Here is a 20565-nt window from a genome sequence, read left to right on the forward strand (position 1 = left end):
TGTGTGTGTATATGTGTGTGTGTGTATATATGTGTGTGTGTATATGTGTGTGTGTGTATATAAGTGTGTGTGTATATGTGTGTGTGGTTAAAAACCATATGCCCCTCCCCCTTTATACAGCTAATCATTCACACCTGGGCAACAAACAATAAAATAAATAAACTACTATCAGTAACCTAACTGAGGTAAATAACAGCAAGCAGATAACAAACGTAAATACAAAACACAAACAGTCACCTAAGGCTTGTTTACCTGAGCCTAAAGTGACCAGAATACAAAATTAGCTCCAACACCTCATTTCCAGTCACCGAGTTAAGGTGCAGGGCACCTCTGCTCTGATGGAGTTTAATAGTCTCTCCATGTTTGAACACACCTGTACATGCTGGCAGGGGTTGTGTTAACCAGCTACTTCCTGTGTTTTATTTCTTCATTTTTATGCTAAAATCTCAAAGGTCATTGTGACAGACTGGAATTTCCCCGTCACATGCAGCTGAGCAGACATTGTCACTGACGCTCAAAGAACAGCGGCGGTAACAAAACCAGTCCCAGCAGAACATCTGAGCAGGATCTCAGACTCGGACACATGATGAGCGCAGCCCGACTGGGGCGGACCGGCCATCTGTGGATTCTGGAGAATCACAGGACGGCCGGTGGGCCGGCCCACCACTCCCACGCACGCTTTCAACACCTGTTCCCCCCCTCAAAGCTCCTTCATGCTCCAGCACTCTAGGTGGCAGCACTGCACCTCTAAGTTGGATGCCAGCTACATTGGCTGTGGCCTCCAGGCAAGGAGGAGAAGAAGCTGGAGAGGAGGCGAAGGCAGTAGAAAAAAACGATGCAAAACCCGGCCGCTAGTGAAAAAGAAAGAAAAGGGTGGGGCTGAGAAGGCGGGCATTAGACGCTGAAGCCTCTAAATGCCACAAATGAACCGACATATTTAGCAGCACAGCCAGCAGCAGGTTCACGGTGGAGAAGTGGGGCAGATAGCTACACAGCAACATGGCAGCAGTAATGAGGGGCAGAACGATCGCTGGTTCCACGGGCAGATCCCGGGGAAGTAAGCATGGAGTGTAAGAGGAGAGACGTTTGCAAGGATTGATGTTAGGAATTCATGTTCAGGCTGCAGTTTTATTTTAGGTTAACAGCTGAAGTTCAACATTTTAGCTGTAAAAGGCCACGTGCAGTGGGGAATAAGAAGCATGTTGTGGTTTTACGTAGAAAGGTTGGTAGTAGTGTTCAGGTAATGCTCACACACACATCTTAAATACAGAAGTTACGTTTGTAATGTTGCATTTCCATTTAGATGTGGTTTATTAGTGCAGTAAGAGGATTAATTACTGCATTAATTATTAAGCTTATACAGCGTTTAAGACAACATATAGTCAGCATTAGCGCTGTTGCTATAATTTTGATGGCTTGACCACATATTTTTGCTGCCGATGACTTTGGGCCGGGCCCAGTCAAGGTCCAGGGCTGTTTTTTAGTCCCAGTGTGTCCCTGCGGCCCGCTATCGTCAGCGCTCACAGATTAGTGGACAGCACGCCGAGGAGCTGAGAGCAGCTCGGAGCGCGTCTGTGGGTCACAGGTCAGCGCAGCAGAACCACAAGAACTCATGCAGGAAGATTTCCACTCAAGTGAGTGTTTTCCAGGCCTGGACACCCTGTCCATGTGCGGGACTAGAGCTGTTTAGTAAGGAAGAAGGGTCCGATCTAAAGTTAATAAGAGACTGTTGGTCTTTTCATGCTGCTAATGTATTTATGGATGAAATGGTGTCCTCACACCTCTACCTACTGTAGAACATCATGGTCACAGGCGTCCACCACTAAGCCAACAAGAGGGACCTATATTAGATCTTTAAACATCTCCCAGAGGACCGGTCACAGCGCCAGCCTGGCCCGCCAAACTCCTCCTCTGGTTAATTCTGCACAGAGGCTCTTATTGACCCTTTGCACCGACGTCACCTAATCACGTGGGTCCGCCTCGCTGGACGGCAGACGCGTGTAAACAGCGAGCGACACGAGTACTAAACAAAGGGAAAAGTAGAGCCTGAAATTGTTTATTCGATCTTCAGCATTCCCTCTCCCAGTTCAAGCTCAGTTCAGTTATCGGAAGAAGTGGCGCACCTAGACGGGGCTCAAAGAGAGCGGTATTTACAAAAGTTACGTGTTATTGACTAGCTTACGAACGTTAGCGTAAGCTCTCTTTGCAGTTGTTCACCGAAGTAAACAAGCTGCCTACTTAGCCTAAATTCACCCGACTGGATTGCTAACATTATGTTATAAACAGCGTTTCACTTTCCACCGAAGCTGAGTAAAGTCCCCGGATCCCCACCAGCTTCTGTTGCTGGTGGTGTCATCGGGTTCAGCTGCTGCTCTCACCGAGATGAGACAGGATCTCTCTTAACGGCGACGCTCGTACTAAACAACGTCATTTTAACACACGTAATCATACACTGGAGCAATATTGTAATTAATTATCTCGCATTTTACTAGAGTAGACAGTACCGCGCGTCCTCCATGGTGGAATATCCATCCATCAGAGGAACGCATCACATTTGTCCCCATCTGCCCCATGACATGAATAACCGTTAACCGTACCCGGTAAAAACACGTTGGCTGTAAACCTGAGGGCTGCTAGTCCGTCTGATTGGTCGCTGCCGTTCATCTCCGTCCTCGGTCTTTAAAGGCTACAGACGGGCTTGTTTTGACTAGCTTCACCGGAGTTTCAACGTGTGTAAACGGTCTCTCTGCCATCCATCATGGTGAACGCGGCGGTCCCATGAGTGGCGTGACGTCACGTGCAAAGGGTCAATTCAAATAGCCCCACCCCCTGAGAACCGAGCCAATCAGCGCTGAGTAGCGTACGTCACACACCATAACGCCGAGTTTGCCATAAACATGGCGACTGTAGCGGAGTTCGCTGCGGCTCCTTCCTCTGTCCTAAATGACTCGGACACGTCTGTAAATCAAGTAGAAGCGCTGAAAGCCTTTCTCCTAAAGAAAGACGTCTACGCCGTCGCCAGACGCCATTTTTAACTACAGCTAAAAAACGACAGCATTGCGCGGTACAGTCGGCATTGCCGTCTTGTTTCTGATTGGTTATTTTTGAGCTGGCTAGCCCCGCCCCTCAAGTGCCTCTCTGCCTGTAAGCTACCAGACTCTCTGTGTGCAGAGGTCAACAGAGGACGGGTCTGGCCGGCCAGGCTAGGACAGCACACCCCTGGGAAGTGCTGAAGGGCTCAATTATTGAAGTTTTGAACATTTTATACGATTTAGCCTGCCATAAATGATCTATGTTATCATTATCACGCTCCTGATGCTTTAGCACAGCTAGTAGTGCGGCTGAGAGGAGCGGGCTCCGTTAGGGTTGGGGGTGTGAAGCCACAGGCAGAACCGACTAGCTTTAAAAAGTAAACTGAAGCAAAGCTTTAAGCGCTGACCAGCTCTGCGTCACTTCTAGGAACTGTTCAGTTTTTTATTGCTAACCATCACTTTGACAGTGGATGTATGAGCTGTTTGTGTGTAATCGAGTCTTTCTACAGAACCGTCTAAGGATGGACTATGACATAGCGTGTTACCTGCTTGTCCCGATCAAACTAAACTAAACTCTCATTACAGCTGCAGGACGCCTTTAGAGGCTGTTCTTTCTGCTGACGGAGGATCTACTAGCATTAGCTTGTCTCGTGTACGCACCTGTCTACGTTTGTTAAACCACTGTAGCACTTCCTGTAAACCGCCGTTTCACTTGTCAGACATCGCTGTGCGCGTCTCCTGTGTGAGGTATTTAAGTGACTTAGCTGATCCAACCAGTGGTTTACGGAGGAAAACCAGAAACCTAGGAGAGTGGCCCAAACGGTTTCACCGCTGTGCATGTAACTGTGACTGGACCGGGCCTAGGTTCTGGACCAGATGTTTACCTTGCTGCTTGCAGAAGAAATAATGGTCCTTGTCTTTGGTTTAAAACGCCCGAAGAACCAAAACTATTTCTGGACTCTGGACTCAGACGCCGCAGAGCGCTGCTCTCTGAGCCAATCAGCAAAGAGCTCTGACCCACGCTGCTGACTAAACAGCTGATGTGAGTTTATTCTCCTCAGAATCTTCAGAGATGTGACTTTACCCTGGTTATCTCCACCGTCCGGATGTCCACGTCTACACACACACACACACACACACACACACACACACACACACACACACACACACACACACACACACACACACACACACACACACACAAAGGGTCAGTGGACAGCTGGAGCTCTGATCATCAGTCAGGTGTTCTACTGTGCTCTCATCTACCTGAGCTGCTCTCACAGGAGGAAGTGATGTCACAGCTGGACTCTGTCTGGTTGGAGGTGGGAGGGTCCGGTGAGGCTGCGAGATGTGGAAGGGTTGGAGCCACAACACCTGAGCTTTGTGTGCTGGTGTGACTCACCTGAAAGCAAGCAGAATTTACTAAAGGTCACTCCAAATCTTCTCCAGAAGCTGAACTGGACCTCAGGAAGGATTTGCTGGCAGATCAGAACCAGCCTTTGTCTCTATGTCTGGTCTAACAAGGTGACGACGCCTGAAAAGATCTTGACCCGGTAACACAAGCTCACCTGACTTGCCTGTGAACTGTGTCTGGATGAAATCCATGAAGAAGCTTTGAGACGGCCAAGCTCCAACAGAACCGGACCCCGAACGCACTGCAGAAAGAACCAAACCACAGCAGGTGAAAGGATCTGAGCCCTAATCCTAAACACAATCTGGTGTTTGTCTGTAAAGAGCTTGAAAAATAAAGTTCTAGTCCATTCGAGTGGTTCCGAGTTACACATCTGGATCACTGCTGCTGCTAATGGTCTCCTAGAGCTTACAACCAGCAGCTCTGTCCACTCTCACCTGCTCTCCGGTGTAAATACGTCATGTTGTGATGGCCGCTTTGAGACAGTTAGTTCTGAGAAACGTTGCTTTAGCACATCCTTAGCTTAGACACTGTCGTGTAAGAAAGGCAGTGCATGCCTAAAGGTCATCAGTGTGTTAAAGGTCATCAGTGTGTTAAAGGTCATCAGTGTGCTAAAGGTCATCGGTGTGTTAAAGGTCATCGGTGTGCTAAAGGTCATCGGTGTGTTAAAGGTCATCAGTGTGCTAAAGGTCATCAGTGTGCTAAAGGTCATCGGTGTGCTAAAGGTCATCGGTGTGCTAAAGGTCATCTGTGTGCTAAAGGTCATCAGTGTGCTAAAGGTCATCTGTGTGCTAAAGGTCATCGGTGTGCTAAAGGTCATCGGTGTGCTAAAGGTCATCGGTGTGCTAAAGGTCATCTGTGTGCTAAAGGTCATCAGTGTGCTAAAGGTCATCAGTGTGCTAAAGGTCATCTGTGTGCTAAAGGTCATCTGTGTGCTAAAGGTCATCAGTGTGCTAAAGGTCATCTGTGTGCTAAAGGTCATCAGTGTGCTAAAGGTCATCAGTGTGCTAAAGGTCAACGATGTACTACAGGTCAACAATGTGCTACAGGTCATCAGTGTGCTAAAGGTAATCAGTGTGCTAAAGGTCAACGATGTACTAAAGGTCAACGATGTACTAAAGGTCAACGATGTACTAAAGGTCATCAGTGTGTTAAAGGTCATCAGTGTGCTAAAGGTCATCAGTGTGTTAGAGGTCATCAGTGTGCTACAGGTCATCTGTGTGCTACAGGTCATCTGTGTGCTAAAGGTCATCAGTGTGCTAAAGGTCATCAGTGTGCTAAAGGTCATCTGTGTGCTAAAGGTCATCAGTGTGCTAAAGGTCAACGATGTACTACAGGTCAACAATGTGCTACAGGTCATCAGTGTGCTAAAGGTAATCAGTGTGCTAAAGGTCAACGATGTACTAAAGGTCAACGATGTACTAAAGGTCAACGATGTACTAAAGGTCATCAGTGTGTTAAAGGTCATCAGTGTGCTAAAGGTCATCAGTGTGTTAGAGGTCATCAGTGTGCTACAGGTCATCTGTGTGCTAAAGGTCATCGGTGTGCTAAAGGTCATCAGTGTGCTAAAGGTCAACAATGTACTACAGGTCAACAATGTGCTACAGGTCATCAGTGTGCTAAAGGTAATCAGTGTGCTAAAGGTCAACGATGTACTAAAGGTCAACAATGTACTAAAGGTAATCAGTGTGTTAAAGGTCATCAGTGTGTTAAAGGTCATCAGTGTGCTAAAGGTCATCAGTGTGCTAAAGGTCATCAGTGTGTTAGAGGTCATCAGTGTGCTAAAGGTCATCGGTGTGCTAAAGGTCATCAGTGTGCTAAAGGTCAACGATGTACTACAGGTCAACAATGTGCTACAGGTCATCAGTGTGCTAAACGTAATCAGTGTGCTTAAGGTCAACGATGTACTAAAGTTCAACAATGTACTAAAGGTCATCAGTGTGTTAAAGGTCATCAGTGTGCTAAAGGTCATCAGTGTGCTAAAGGTCATCAGTGTGTTAGAGGTCATCAGTGTGCTAAAGGTCATCGGTGTGCTAAAGGTCATCAGTGTGCTAAAGGTCAACTGTGTGCTAAAGGTCATCAGTGTGCTAAAGGTCATCAGTGTGTTAGAGGTCATCAGTGTGCTACAGGTCATCTGTGTGCTAAAGGTCATCGGTGTGCTAAAGGTCATCAGTGTGCTAAAGGTCAACAATGTACTACAGGTCAACAATGTGCTACAGGTCATCAGTGTGCTAAAGGTAATCAGTGTGCTAAAGGTCAACGATGTACTAAAGGTCAACAATGTACTAAAGGTAATCAGTGTGTTAAAGGTCATCAGTGTGTTAAAGGTCATCAGTGTGCTAAAGGTCATCAGTGTGCTAAAGGTCATCAGTGTGTTAGAGGTCATCAGTGTGCTACAGGTCATCTGTGTGCTAAAGGTCATCGGTGTGCTAAAGGTCATCAGTGTGCTAAAGGTCAACGATGTACTACAGGTCAACAATGTGCTACAGGTCATCAGTGTGCTAAACGTAATCAGTGTGCTTAAGGTCAACGATGTACTAAAGGTCAACAATGTACTAAAGGTCATCAGTGTGTTAAAGGTCATCAGTGTGCTAAAGGTCATCAGTGTGTTAGAGGTCATCAGTGTGCTAAAGGTCATCGGTGTGCTAAAGGTCATCAGTGTGCTAAAGGTCAACTGTGTGCTAAAGGTCATCAGTGTGCTAAAGGTCAACGATGTACTACAGGTCAACAATGTGCTACAGGTCATCAGTGTGCTAAAGGTAATCAGTGTGCTAAAGGTCAACGATGTACTAAAGGTCAACGATGTACTAAAGGTCAACGATGTACTAAAGGTCATCAGTGTGTTAAAGGTCATCAGTGTGCTAAAGGTCATCAGTGTGTTAGAGGTCATCAGTGTGCTACAGGTCATCTGTGTGCTAAAGGTCATCGGTGTGCTAAAGGTCATCAGTGTGCTAAAGGTCAACTGTGTGCTAAAGGTCATCAGTGTGCTAAAGGTCAACGATGTACTAAAGGTCAACGATGTACTAAAGGTCATCAGTGTGTTAAAGGTCATCAGTGTGCTAAAGGTCATCAGTGTGTTAGAGGTCATCAGTGTGCTACAGGTCATCTGTGTGCTACAGGTCATCTGTGTGCTAAAGGTCATCAGTGTGCTAAAGGTCATCAGTGTGCTAAAGGTCATCTGTGTGCTAAAGGTCATCAGTGTGCTAAAGGTCAACGATGTACTAAAGGTCAACGATGTACTAAAGGTCATCAGTGTGTTAAAGTGTTGCAAGCCCGAGCAACCAGTCAAGGCTTAGAAACAGTGGTCAGAGACAAGGGTCACACAAGGGTCAAGAGGACAGGAGTTCAGGACTTGCTGGTGAGGACAGAACTAGGCAAAAGGTCAAAAGACAAGCTGTCTTCTCTAGATCCACCCATGGACACACCCCTGGGCCCGCCCCTAACTCCACCTCTGGCGGGAAAAGAAGGAATGGCATGGAGTGAGGAGAAGCCCAGCTGGACCCAGGAGCTCTCAGGAATGCTGAAAGAAGATCTACAATTTGCTACCAATATGAAGATTTATGACCTGTGCTCTCATTCCAGGAGTGCAGAATGTAACTTTTGTGCCCTCATGTGAATACTGCATGTAGTGAAATGATACTAAATGTCTTATGTAGAGCTAAAAAAGTGTATCTGGTAGATGACCCCTTGACCTAAACTGTCAGGAGAGAATGACTTGTGACTCTTGCATTGTTTAGAGCAGTCTCAGAAATGATATAAAAGGATGCAGCTCAGATCGAGCGGGAGTCTGGTTCCTAGAGAGAGGGCTTCAGGCTTCGTTCTTGGGGAGATTCTGAGAAGACGAGAGCTGGTGTAAACTGACTCTCATTTAATCATTTTGAACTAATTCCTCCGTGGGGGATAGTAGTTGTTTTTTACTTTACCCATTTTTGTATTTTGATTTTGTAATAAACCTTTTTTGAAAAAGAAACATAATCCTGATTCTTTCAGGTTTTCTCTAAAGCTTCACGTTTGGAGCCCTGGCCATAATTGCACAGAGGTAAGCATGTCGAAGATCGGTCTCTGAATTATCAGGACTTACTTTACAGTTTATAACAGAATAATATAAAGAAACCTTAAGATAAGGGAAGTTTTAACTTCTCTCCCCTTGCGAGTAACGAGTTGTCTTAAGGGTGATAAAAGCAAAATATTCGAGGTTATTTTGGCTCTGATTGCAGGTTGAAAAAGTCTCTAATCAGCTGGAAGGTTGGATTAATAAATAAATTGATAAACTTATGTTAGCCTGATCAACTAGCATAAATCATTTTATAGTTACCAACCTCCCACATAAGCTGTTAGGGGCGCAATTAATTCCGGGTAGCCCAAACAATTGCTGAGAGGCTTGGCTTGCCTCCAGACTTCTCTCTAGTATCTTAACCAAAAGGTAACGAGTTTAAAAGAAGTGTAGCACTCTGAGGCTGGCTATTCGTGCAAGTCATTTCACCTTTAAAATAAAAGACAAGATTCTAATTAGATAGTCCAAACCCGGATCTGGTACGATTATACTCGTCGATACACCCCCGAACCCTGATGGATGCACCGTCTCATAAGTTCTAACGGAACTGGGTTTTAAAGGAACCGGTAAATGGGACGGGCACGCGACATGGCGCCTGCAACGTGAGGCTAATCGGCGAAGGTTTAAATATTAGATACCGGACTATTCGACGTAGAACTATGTCTTTTAGGCTGATAAAAGCTTACGCACAATGGACCTGATAAGCTTATAACCTTGGAGCGAAAACCGCACCAATTTCTCGAAAAGGAAAGAAATTTGGGAGAACGGACGATTAACTCAAAGAGGTATAAAGAAATCACGGCTTTCCGACGTAAGAAAAGCCAAGGATAAAAGCTAGGCAAAAAATAAAAAGGAATAAAGAGTAAAAATAAAGAATAAGACGTGAAAACGAATAAAAATAAAACAAATAATAAATAAGAGAAACTTTCAACCAGCCATGGCAGATAGATCTTTAACGGTAAAACCGGAAAATGTTCTCCTTAATGTGAGATTTGTCACCGGAGAAATAGCGACATTTCAAGGTGAACCACAAAGCGTTTTAGCAGTATCCTGTAACCGGAGCTTTCAGAACAAGGCCGAAACGGCTCAAGCCGCAGCGGAGCGCTGTCCGAATGCTGAAACTCAAGTAAAGAATAATCATGTATTTCCGTTAGTGGGTGATTTGGTGATTCTAGCAGAACAACAAAATGATCCTGTTTTTAATCAGATAGCGTGGTGTTGTTGGGAAAATCCAGCAAAACTCCCCACGGGCGAGCAGTATGAGATCCTTCTGGGATTACTTGAGCAAATACCAATTGGACCGGAACCTTTAGTTCTCACTCCATTTGGAGTCGGGCAGTACCGATGTGATCAGGGAGCGATGTACTCTGCTATGGCGGAGTTCGTGGTTCAACGGGCTAATAGTAGAACAATTTACTTCTTATCTAGAAGCAAAAATGAGGCAATTCAAATGAGACAGGCGTTATGTAACCGACTGGGGAACGACGGAGGAAAGCTTTAAGCTCTGAAATCAGTACAGGAAAAGTTACATTAGCTGGGTGTTTGGGAACAATCGCAGGGCTTTCCCAAGTACAGCAGGAAAAACTTTTAGCTGATCTGCCCGGGGGATTAATGATGGCTGCGATGTGGCCTAATCTCTCCCCTGCAGAAAAAATCAGACAAGCGCAGGCGTGGGATCGCACGAGGGAATTTAAGCAGTCAAAAAACGAATTAGGACGGCAGGCCGGAAACAGATTGAAAGGTCAGATACCATCCCCTCTGCCCCCTCCACACCAACAGCAAGGGAGCCAATCAGTGAGTTCTCAACCGAGGCAACTCCCACCCAGAACAGAACCGAATCAGAACCAGAGAACCAGGGGCCAAATGGACCCAAATGCAAGGCCGTTTTTCATGGGACCCCCCGGCTGCCCTGTGGCAATCCCAGAGAGCAGAAAAAGGAGACGAGACAAATCCTATAGTTTATGGCATTAGAGGACTAAATAAGAAAAGCCGTCCAGTACAGATGAAATATTATGACCCTCAGGCACCTCCTAACATAGGCCCAGTTAGACCGGTTCCAGAACCAGGACGAGGCCAGTTTGCAATTAATACAGAGGGAGACCAGAATTATGCAGGAGAAGAAGCAGAAAATCCTTTTCCAGACTGGTACCCTGTAGATGGCTTCACGGCTTCAGCAATTCAAGCAGCAAAAAGTAGGGAAGAAGTCATGTTGCAACCAGGATGGAGGACCTGAATTTAAGAATGACAAAGTTTCTTGTCTGCTTGAATCAAGAGGGATAAGACACAATTTTTCTATCCCATACGAGTCCCACACTAACGGAATAGCAGAAAGAGCAGTTAGGACGATAAAAGATCACATCCTGACTAACCTGAGCTCCCGATGGGATACACCGGAGGGAGTTTCAGAACTAAATGTGATCCTTAATATGACGAAACTGAAAAGAACTGAGAAAAAAACTAACCCGGAACACGTCTCTGTGTTACAGAAAGGTGAAAGAATTTGGGTCAAAAGAGGACCGGTTCGAAAAGGAGATTGCATTAAGCATAACGTAAGTGGTCCCTTCATAATAAAAGACGTAACTGGGAACGTGGTTTTAACTGACACAGGTTTGCGCGTTCACCCTCATCAAGTTATAAAATAACTCTGAAAAATAAAAGTAATTAATTGAAAAAATAAATAAATAAATAAATGATTTTTTTTTAATTAATTACTTGATTAAAGGTCATGGCTGGGCCAAAATCTAGTGAAGAAATGACTTGTAAGATCTCAGGTGCTACGGGCCTAATTTTGCTAACGAAGGGGAATTCTGTTAGAGATTGTAAAGTGGCTATGTTTCCGGGCTTCATAGAATCTGCAAATGCGTATCGTTACGCGCAATGGGGAGGCTTGAAGCCGGGAACATGCGTGATATGCAAATCTCTGTGCACCCTAATTAAATGGTCGGGGCTCCGGGAGCAGAAGCCCACTCACCTGGAGAGAGGAACAGACTTGCATACAGGTGCGGTGGAGCTGTCTGCTCCCATTAAAATATGTTTTTGCGGGACCTGCTTGAGGAATAATCCAGGCATCATCTCCTGGCAGGTCTGTGAATGCACCCACAGAGGTGAAATCAAAGATGGGTGCTGTTTCACGAAGAATGGTGTTTTGACTACCTGCTTACCGACAAGCCAGCCAAGTATGTTTTTTGTAGGAGAGCTGCTCAGGAATCCTAGCCTGGTGAAGCCGGTTAGAGATTTATGGGTGGAAGCTTATCCATTTGTGTTCAAGCTCAAGACCAGAGAAAAAGGACTGGAAGAGCTTCAGGCTCGGTCCAAATTTGAGTCTATTAAGAGCTTGATATTAGGACAACAATTTGGTACGCTGGCTGATGCATGGGAAACAGGTACACAGATTGGGGTAACTCAAGAGTATAAAGACGACAGATGGGGAACTTATCTGTCAGGGACTCTGGACTGGCATACAGGATTGTCTGTTCAGGAGCCCCCAGGGATGCGTAAGCGTGTTACATCATACCTGGTTGAGCTGAAGAGTCTTGGACCAGGGGCGGAGCGTAAGTTCATGCCTTATCAGTTAACTTTGATAGAGGTAATAGACCTGTCGGGTCGCGTTTGCAGCTCGGCTGTTAACATAGTGACCACCCGGAGAGGAGAGGCATATTGGCCTAAGATTTATGGGACTGCTCACACTAGAATGTCTCGTAGAAGGCTGGTCCCCAATCTGACTCTACCTAACTAGAGCAGGGCGCTTTCGTTTCCTGCTGATTTTTATGCTTCTGTCTTACAGATGTTATCTACGCAGAAGCATAAGAGGGAAAGCAGCAGAAAACGAAAAGTGGTCAGGTATGCAACTCCGGCGGGAGTTGACCCCAAAGTTAAAAAGAGAAATGTAAATATTCCGAAAGGAAAGGATTGGATAATAAAATGGATTAAATGGGCCTTTTTTATCCTTTTCGAATTTAGCCTCATAGGATTAAGTATAGCGATTGCATATGGGGTACATGTATATCTCCGAACGTATCATGTGTCCTCAGTGACATATAACATAACTCACGGAGGACCGCAACAATTAATAGGGAATTGGAATGTATCCAAAATTAAGCTGTTATGGCCCAAAGAAGATTTTAATGAGAATATAACCACCTGCATGATAGCAACACAGATTGGATTCAAGATTTGTAGTGTAACAGGGAACAAAACTGGCTGCCTGCGCTTGCCCTGTGGAGAAAATGGATTTGACCGGATCATGGCTACACCCTCCGTGACATCATTTTCTGCAGCAGAGCAGGAGGAGAAGAATGACACGGAGTGTGGTGAGACCGACCCATGGGCGGAGTATATGGCAGTCTTAATGGATCAGACAGGATCCACAGAGCTTGATCGATCTTGTCAGATAATATTGAGGAAAAAGAAAATCTTAAATCAAACTTCAGGTGAAGTAGAGTTGTGGGTTTACAAATATTGCCTTAGAAATAATTTAGAATGGGGACACAACTTCACCACTTTCAAAGTGATAAAGATAGAAAGATGGTGGCCTCGTAGAATCGAATTTGGGTGTTTTCAGACCAAAGACAGTAGTTTAAGTTCCTGGCAAACAGGAAATATTACGCATTGGTATCAAAGATTATCAAGAGGGAGGGAACGAAGAGATGTTTGCCCGACCCCCCCTCCTAACACAACACTAAAATATGATTCCTTGTCCATGATAGGAGAGAGTAACATGTGGCAGAAAGTAAAAGATAATGTGATTAAATGGTTATCAAAAGTACCCCCTGCAATGTCTGATCCCCTGGCTGAGGCAGAGGAAGGTGAAGAGACCGTTCCTCTCTTTCTAGAGCCCGGTATGCGGGGTAAGAGATCTACTTCAGACTTAGCTCGACTCTTACGTAAAGGTCATAGTGAATATGCAAACTACACAGGATATCAGAATTATATACTTCCCACTAATAGTACATATTTTAACTGGACATTTTTCTGCCTCCATAATGAGGTAGGCCTTCAGCCACAAGGATGGGAACTGCATCCAATACGACACACTCTTTATACAGAATGGGTTTATGAGGTTCCTAATTTTAAACACCCAAAAGTAGTGCAATGGATGAAAAAGGATCAATCTGATCCCACTAACTTAGATACAGGATTTCATGCATGGAATGAAGAAACTAGACTCTGTTTAACCAGGAAAGCGAATAATAGCGCTGTATGGCAAGGAGGCGAGCCACTTAGAATAAGGATCGCAGGAGCATATTATCAAAAAGGTACAGCTACTCCTGATAGTATAATTGAGGCAGACTCCATCTTCGAAGCAGTAAATGAAATGATTAGACCAACCCATAAGAAAGATTTTTATCACAGTCCCACATGGGCTAGAAATTACACCGTAATGCTTGAAGGATGTCAGGTGGAAGTCTGTAATAATACTAAAGGGTTAACTAGAAGGATGTGTATTTTTTGGTATTCACAACTATATGGATTAACAGTTGGAGGTCTGCGTCCAGACACATTAGGAGATCGAGAGTTTTTTAAACCTAGGCCTCCTTATCTAAACATAGCTACTTTAGGAACTGGAGAATTATGCTATAAAGTCTTACGAGGTTATATGCAAAGAGATATTCCAGAAGATTATAGATATTATAGAAAAGGAATGTACGAGACATATCCTATGACATACTGGTATGGAGAGGGATATAATAAGCAAAAATATGATTATTACCCCCAGGACACAAGGATTGAAGCAGAAACCTTTGAAAGAAAATTAGTGGGAACTAAAACTCTTGTGATGGAACATGGTCAACTTCGAGTTAAAACAAATTGGTTTTCTATTGATAAAACAAATACTTGGGAAGTAAATGATACAAAAACAGGAAATGGTCTTTTAGATCGTATAATGATTATGAATGATAAAGTTGGAGACTTAGTGCCACCTGGATTTACAGCGCCAGGAACGACGAAATGGGGAGCGTTTAGTCTGGTCAATTTCAATTACCTTAACGGGTTAGGCATAGACCATCATGTGTGTTTTAATGAACCGAGAATAGGGAAAAATCCTCAACCTGAAAGATTCACAATTGACCCTGATGCACCCAAAGAGTTTCCTAACTTCAGAAATTTCCCAAATTGGGATCTGAGAAGTGGTTTTTGCTCACCATTTCGAAGATCGTTAGATCAGCAAAAAGCTGACTGGTTTGATTATTTTGCATATGGCATAAATGGCACATTACGTCATGTGAGTCTGATAGTACGTGGTGTGAATGAAATTATGAGTGACAGTGTAGTGCAGGTTTCTAACAATGTAATTCAAGGAACTTCTGATTCAATGGGCATGTTGGTAAAAGGAGTGAGAGAGCACATCATTAGGCCTGTCTGGGATGCTCTGTTCTGGCCTCTGTGCGCTCTAGGATTAATGTGTGGGGTGATTATTTTAATAATCGGTATGATTTTGGCCTGTAAAAACAACAAATGGCAGTTGACAGGAAGAAAGCTGTTAGGAGAAAGGAGAAAGGACCTGGTAGATCCAGATAAGATGGGAAGAGAGGTGTCAAGGTAGAGGGAGTATTAGCCCCCCTTCTTGTTGCTCCTGTTTAAGTGCAGGCCTCTCTGCACCGCGTGTCACTTGCTCCTTAACTGTCAGTCTGTAACTTGAAGTGAACCAATGGCTCATCAAACTCACCCTGAATCTGAGCTGATTGACGCTCTGAATCTGGAGGTATGTCAGGATTTTGTAACTATTTTATCCAGTTTGTCTTTAAGATGTTGTAGACATTTCATAACTGGTGTACACTTGTTGTGAGGATTATTGTTGTAAAACTATGCCTGCAGATAGGAATTGTAGTGTGGTTCTTCCTGCAGCTTCTGATGATTTATTTTCTCCTATAATTAAGAAATGTTTATGCAGTATTCCAGTTACTTATTGCTTCATGGAATGAGTTATATATCTCATGTGGAACATATTTTATGTTCCTTCCAGATGGACTCGATTCGGCAGAATATCATAGAGGGATTAATCCCCTCCGCAGGTCCATCAACTGTTTTCTCTCTGAATGGCGCATACTATTTGTGCACCGTGAATCACGGGAGGGATGGATTGCCTCAGACTAAGACAATCGGGCTCCAGTGTGAACATGCTACGATGAATAAACGCTGCGTGTCTTGCAGGTTTATTCAGTACATCCAGACCAAATGGAAAAGGGATTCAAGCGGGAGACTGATCAGGAAGACGACATACTAATGTTGTCCTCCCCGGGAGTAGATGCCCTGCTTGAGCAGGCCCACGACGAGGAGCTGACAACGGCGCCCTCATCTGACGTGGCTGAAGAGGTTGTATCAGTAATGACGGCAGCTTCGACATGCGTCCCGTGTCCTGATGTGATACGTGAAATCCCTATGGTCTGTCTAAGTAGTGAGCCAGCAGGCATTCCTTCCCCTGTCCGAATTGCACCTGGGAGAGAAATGAGATGGAGGATTAAATCCCAGAAGGGGTGTTACTTTGTTTGTCAAGGCAAGATTATAGATTGCTTTCAGTTTATGAATATTTTGTCTGTAAAGACTGGATGGTTCGGCCCAGAAGTCTGTAACTCTTTTGGAACCGCACCTTTGTTGGATACGAAAAATCATGTTTTGGTTTTCAGCGCCAGCTTCCCACCTCAAATGATGGGATCGCTTCCGCGTGGAGAGGCTCCGGTGATGGATTTATCTTTATTCTTTGTGGGCGAAGATCCCACAGATGGGAGAAAGCAGTTTAAAGGTTATGTAACAACCCGCAAAGGGACCTTGTGCTTACCCGTAGCTGATGATGGCATTATGATGAGAATGAGGGTTGATGTGGAGGCCACAGTTAGGTGTCTGAGTGTTCAGCCGTTCCTGAGTGAGATGGATGCTAGATTTATGAAAGCTTGCATTGCTGCTCTATCTTTTTATGGTCCTTTGCCTCAGTACGTCCTCATGGGGGATGTTGCAAGCCCGAGCAACCAGTCAAGGCTTAGAAACAGTGGTCAGAGACAAGGGTCACACAAGGGTCAAGAGGACAGGAGTTCAGGACTTGCTGGTGAGGACAGAACTAGGCAAAAGGTCAAAAGACAAGCTGTCTTCTCTATATCCACCCATGGACACACCCCTGGGCCCGCCCCTAACTCCACCTCTGGCGGGAAAAGAAGGAATGGCATGGAGTGAGGAGAAGCCCAGCTGGACCCAGGAGCTCTCAGGAATGCTGAAAGAAGATCTACAATTTGCTACCAATATGAAGATTTATGACCTGTGCTCTCATTCCAGGAGTGCAGAATGTAACTTTTGTGCCCTCATGTGAATACTGCATGTAGTGAAATGATACTAAATGTCTTATGTAGAGCTAAAAAAGTGTATCTGGTAGATGACCCCTTGACCTAAACTGTCAGGAGAGAATGACTTGTGACTCTTGCATTGTTTAGAGCAGTCTCAGAAATGATATAAAAGGATGCAGCTCAGATCGAGCGGGAGTCTGGTTCCTAGAGAGAGGGCTTCAGGCTTCGTTCTTGGGGAGATTCTGAGAAGACGAGAGCTGGTGTAAACTGACTCTCATTTAATCATTTTGAACTAATTCCTCCGTGGGGGATAGTAGTTGTTTTTTACTTTACCCATTTTTGTATTTTGATTTTGTAATAAACCTTTTTTGAAAAAGAAACATAATCCTGATTCTTTCAGGTTTTCTCTAAAGCTTCACGTTTGGAGCCCTGGCCATAATTGCACAGAGGTAAGCATGTCGAAGATCGGTCTCTGAATTATCAGGACTTACTTTACAGTTTATAACAGAATAATATAAAGAAACCTTAAGATAAGGGAAGTTTTAACTTCTCTCCCCTTGCGAGTAACGAGTTGTCTTAAGGGTGATAAAAGCAAAATATTCGAGGTTATTTTGGCTCTGATTGCAGGTTGAAAAAGTCTCTAATCAGCTGGAAGGTTGGATTAATAAATAAATTGATAAACTTATGTTAGCCTGATCAACTAGCATAAATCATTTTATAGTTACCAACCTCCCACATAAGCTGTTAGAGGCGCAATTAATTCCGGGTAGCCCAAACAATTGCTGAGAGGCTTGGCTTGCCTCCAGACTTCTCTCTAGTATCTTAACCAAAAGGTAACGAGTTTAAAAGAAGTGTAGCACTCTGAGGCTGGCTATTCGTGCAAGTCATTTCACCTTTAAAATAAAAGACAAGATTCTAATTAGATAGTCCAAACCCGGGTCTGGTACGATTATACTCGTCGATACACCCCCGAACCCTGATGGATGCACCGTCTCATAAGTTCTAACGGAACTGGGTTTTAAAGGAACCGGTAAATGGGACGGGCACGCGACAAAAGGTCATCAGTGTGCTAAAGGTCATCAGTGTGTTAGAGGTCATCAGTGTGCTACAGGTCATCTGTGTGCTAAAGGTCATCAGTGTGCTAAAGGTCATCAGTGTGCTAAAGGTCATCTGTGTGCTAAAGGTCATCAGTGTGCTAAAGGTCAACGATGTACTACAGGTCAACAATGTGCTACAGGTCATCAGTGTGCTAAAGGTAATCAGTGTGCTAAAGGTCAACGATGTACTAAAGGTCAACGATGTACTAAAGGTCAACGATGTACTAAAGGTCATCAGTGTGTTAAAGGTCATCAGTGTGCTAAAGGTCATCAGTGTGTTAGAGGTCATCAGTGTGCTACAGGTCATCTGTGTGCTAAAGGTCATCGGTGTGCTAAAGGTCATCAGTGTGCTAAAGGTCAACAATGTACTACAGGTCAACAATGTGCTACAGGTCATCAGTGTGCTAAAGGTAATCAGTGTGCTAAAGGTCAACGATGTACTAAAGGTCAACAATGTACTAAAGGTAATCAGTGTGTTAAAGGTCATCAGTGTGTTAAAGGTCATCAGTGTGCTAAAGGTCATCAGTGTGCTAAAGGTCATCAGTGTGTTAGAGGTCATCAGTGTGCTAAAGGTCATCGGTGTGCTAAAGGTCATCAGTGTGCTAAAGGTCAACGATGTACTACAGGTCAACAATGTGCTACAGGTCATCAGTGTGCTAAACGTAATCAGTGTGCTTAAGGTCAACGATGTACTAAAGTTCAACAATGTACTAAAGGTCATCAGTGTGTTAAAGGTCATCAGTGTGCTAAAGGTCATCAGTGTGCTAAAGGTCATCAGTGTGTTAGAGGTCATCAGTGTGCTAAAGGTCATCGGTGTGCTAAAGGTCATCAGTGTGCTAAAGGTCAACTGTGTGCTAAAGGTCATCAGTGTGCTAAAGGTCATCAGTGTGTTAGAGGTCATCAGTGTGCTACAGGTCATCTGTGTGCTAAAGGTCATCGGTGTGCTAAAGGTCATCAGTGTGCTAAAGGTCAACAATGTACTACAGGTCAACAATGTGCTACAGGTCATCAGTGTGCTAAAGGTAATCAGTGTGCTAAAGGTCAACGATGTACTAAAGGTCAACAATGTACTAAAGGTAATCAGTGTGTTAAAGGTCATCAGTGTGTTAAAGGTCATCAGTGTGCTAAAGGTCATCAGTGTGCTAAAGGTCATCAGTGTGTTAGAGGTCATCAGTGTGCTACAGGTCATCTGTGTGCTAAAGGTCATCGGTGTGCTAAAGGTCATCAGTGTGCTAAAGGTCAACGATGTACTACAGGTCAACAATGTGCTACAGGTCATCAGTGTGCTAAACGTAATCAGTGTGCTTAAGGTCAACGATGTACTAAAGGTCAACAATGTACTAAAGGTCATCAGTGTGTTAAAGGTCATCAGTGTGCTAAAGGTCATCAGTGTGTTAGAGGTCATCAGTGTGCTAAAGGTCATCGGTGTGCTAAAGGTCATCAGTGTGCTAAAGGTCAACTGTGTGCTAAAGGTCATCAGTGTGCTAAAGGTCAACGATGTACTACAGGTCAACAATGTGCTACAGGTCATCAGTGTGCTAAAGGTAATCAGTGTGCTAAAGGTCAACGATGTACTAAAGGTCAACGATGTACTAAAGGTCAACGATGTACTAAAGGTCATCAGTGTGTTAAAGGTCATCAGTGTGCTAAAGGTCATCAGTGTGTTAGAGGTCATCAGTGTGCTACAGGTCATCTGTGTGCTAAAGGTCATCGGTGTGCTAAAGGTCATCAGTGTGCTAAAGGTCAACAATGTACTACAGGTCAACAATGTGCTACAGGTCATCAGTGTGCTAAAGGTAATCAGTGTGCTAAAGGTCAACGATGTACTAAAGGTCAACAATGTACTAAAGGTAATCAGTGTGTTAAAGGTCATCAGTGTGTTAAAGGTCATCAGTGTGTTAAAGGTCATCAGTGTGCTAAAGGTCATCAGTGTGCTAAAGGTCATCAGTGTGTTAGAGGTCATCAGTGTGCTAAAGGTCATCGGTGTGCTAAAGGTCATCAGTGTGCTAAAGGTCAACGATGTACTACAGGTCAACAATGTGCTACAGGTCATCAGTGTGCTAAACGTAATCAGTGTGCTTAAGGTCAACGATGTACTAAAGTTCAACAATGTACTAAAGGTCATCAGTGTGTTAAAGGTCATCAGTGTGCTAAAGGTCATCAGTGTGCTAAAGGTCATCAGTGTGTTAGAGGTCATCAGTGTGCTAAAGGTCATCGGTGTGCTAAAGGTCATCAGTGTGCTAAAGGTCAACTGTGTGCTAAAGGTCATCAGTGTGCTAAAGGTCATCAGTGTGTTAGAGGTCATCAGTGTGCTACAGGTCATCTGTGTGCTAAAGGTCATCGGTGTGCTAAAGGTCATCAGTGTGCTAAAGGTCAACAATGTACTACAGGTCAACAATGTGCTACAGGTCATCAGTGTGCTAAAGGTAATCAGTGTGCTAAAGGTCAACGATGTACTAAAGGTCAACAATGTACTAAAGGTAATCAGTGTGTTAAAGGTCATCAGTGTGTTAAAGGTCATCAGTGTGCTAAAGGTCATCAGTGTGCTAAAGGTCATCAGTGTGTTAGAGGTCATCAGTGTGCTACAGGTCATCTGTGTGCTAAAGGTCATCGGTGTGCTAAAGGTCATCAGTGTGCTAAAGGTCAACGATGTACTACAGGTCAACAATGTGCTACAGGTCATCAGTGTGCTAAACGT

The 20565-nt window shown here is 44.3% G+C and overlaps 1 protein-coding gene across 1 annotated transcript in view; it reads right to left on the reverse strand.

Moving 5' to 3' along the window:
• Positions 1-20565, reverse strand: part of patj (PATJ crumbs cell polarity complex component) — a 186977-nt gene that overhangs the window by 13529 nt on the left and 152883 nt on the right. Inside the window, exons 41-43 of the mRNA XM_070554394.1 lie at positions 4601-4687; positions 4299-4434; positions 4117-4148 (exon numbers count right to left, since the gene is read on the reverse strand). Of these exons, the coding sequence (XP_070410495.1) occupies positions 4117-4148; positions 4299-4434; positions 4601-4687 (255 nt within the window). The remainder of the gene's footprint in view (positions 1-4116; positions 4149-4298; positions 4435-4600; positions 4688-20565) is intronic.

Source organism: Nothobranchius furzeri, chromosome 8 (assembly GCF_043380555.1).
Source record: "Nothobranchius furzeri strain GRZ-AD chromosome 8, NfurGRZ-RIMD1, whole genome shotgun sequence".
Classification (NCBI taxonomy): Eukaryota; Metazoa; Chordata; class Actinopteri; order Cyprinodontiformes; family Nothobranchiidae; genus Nothobranchius; species Nothobranchius furzeri.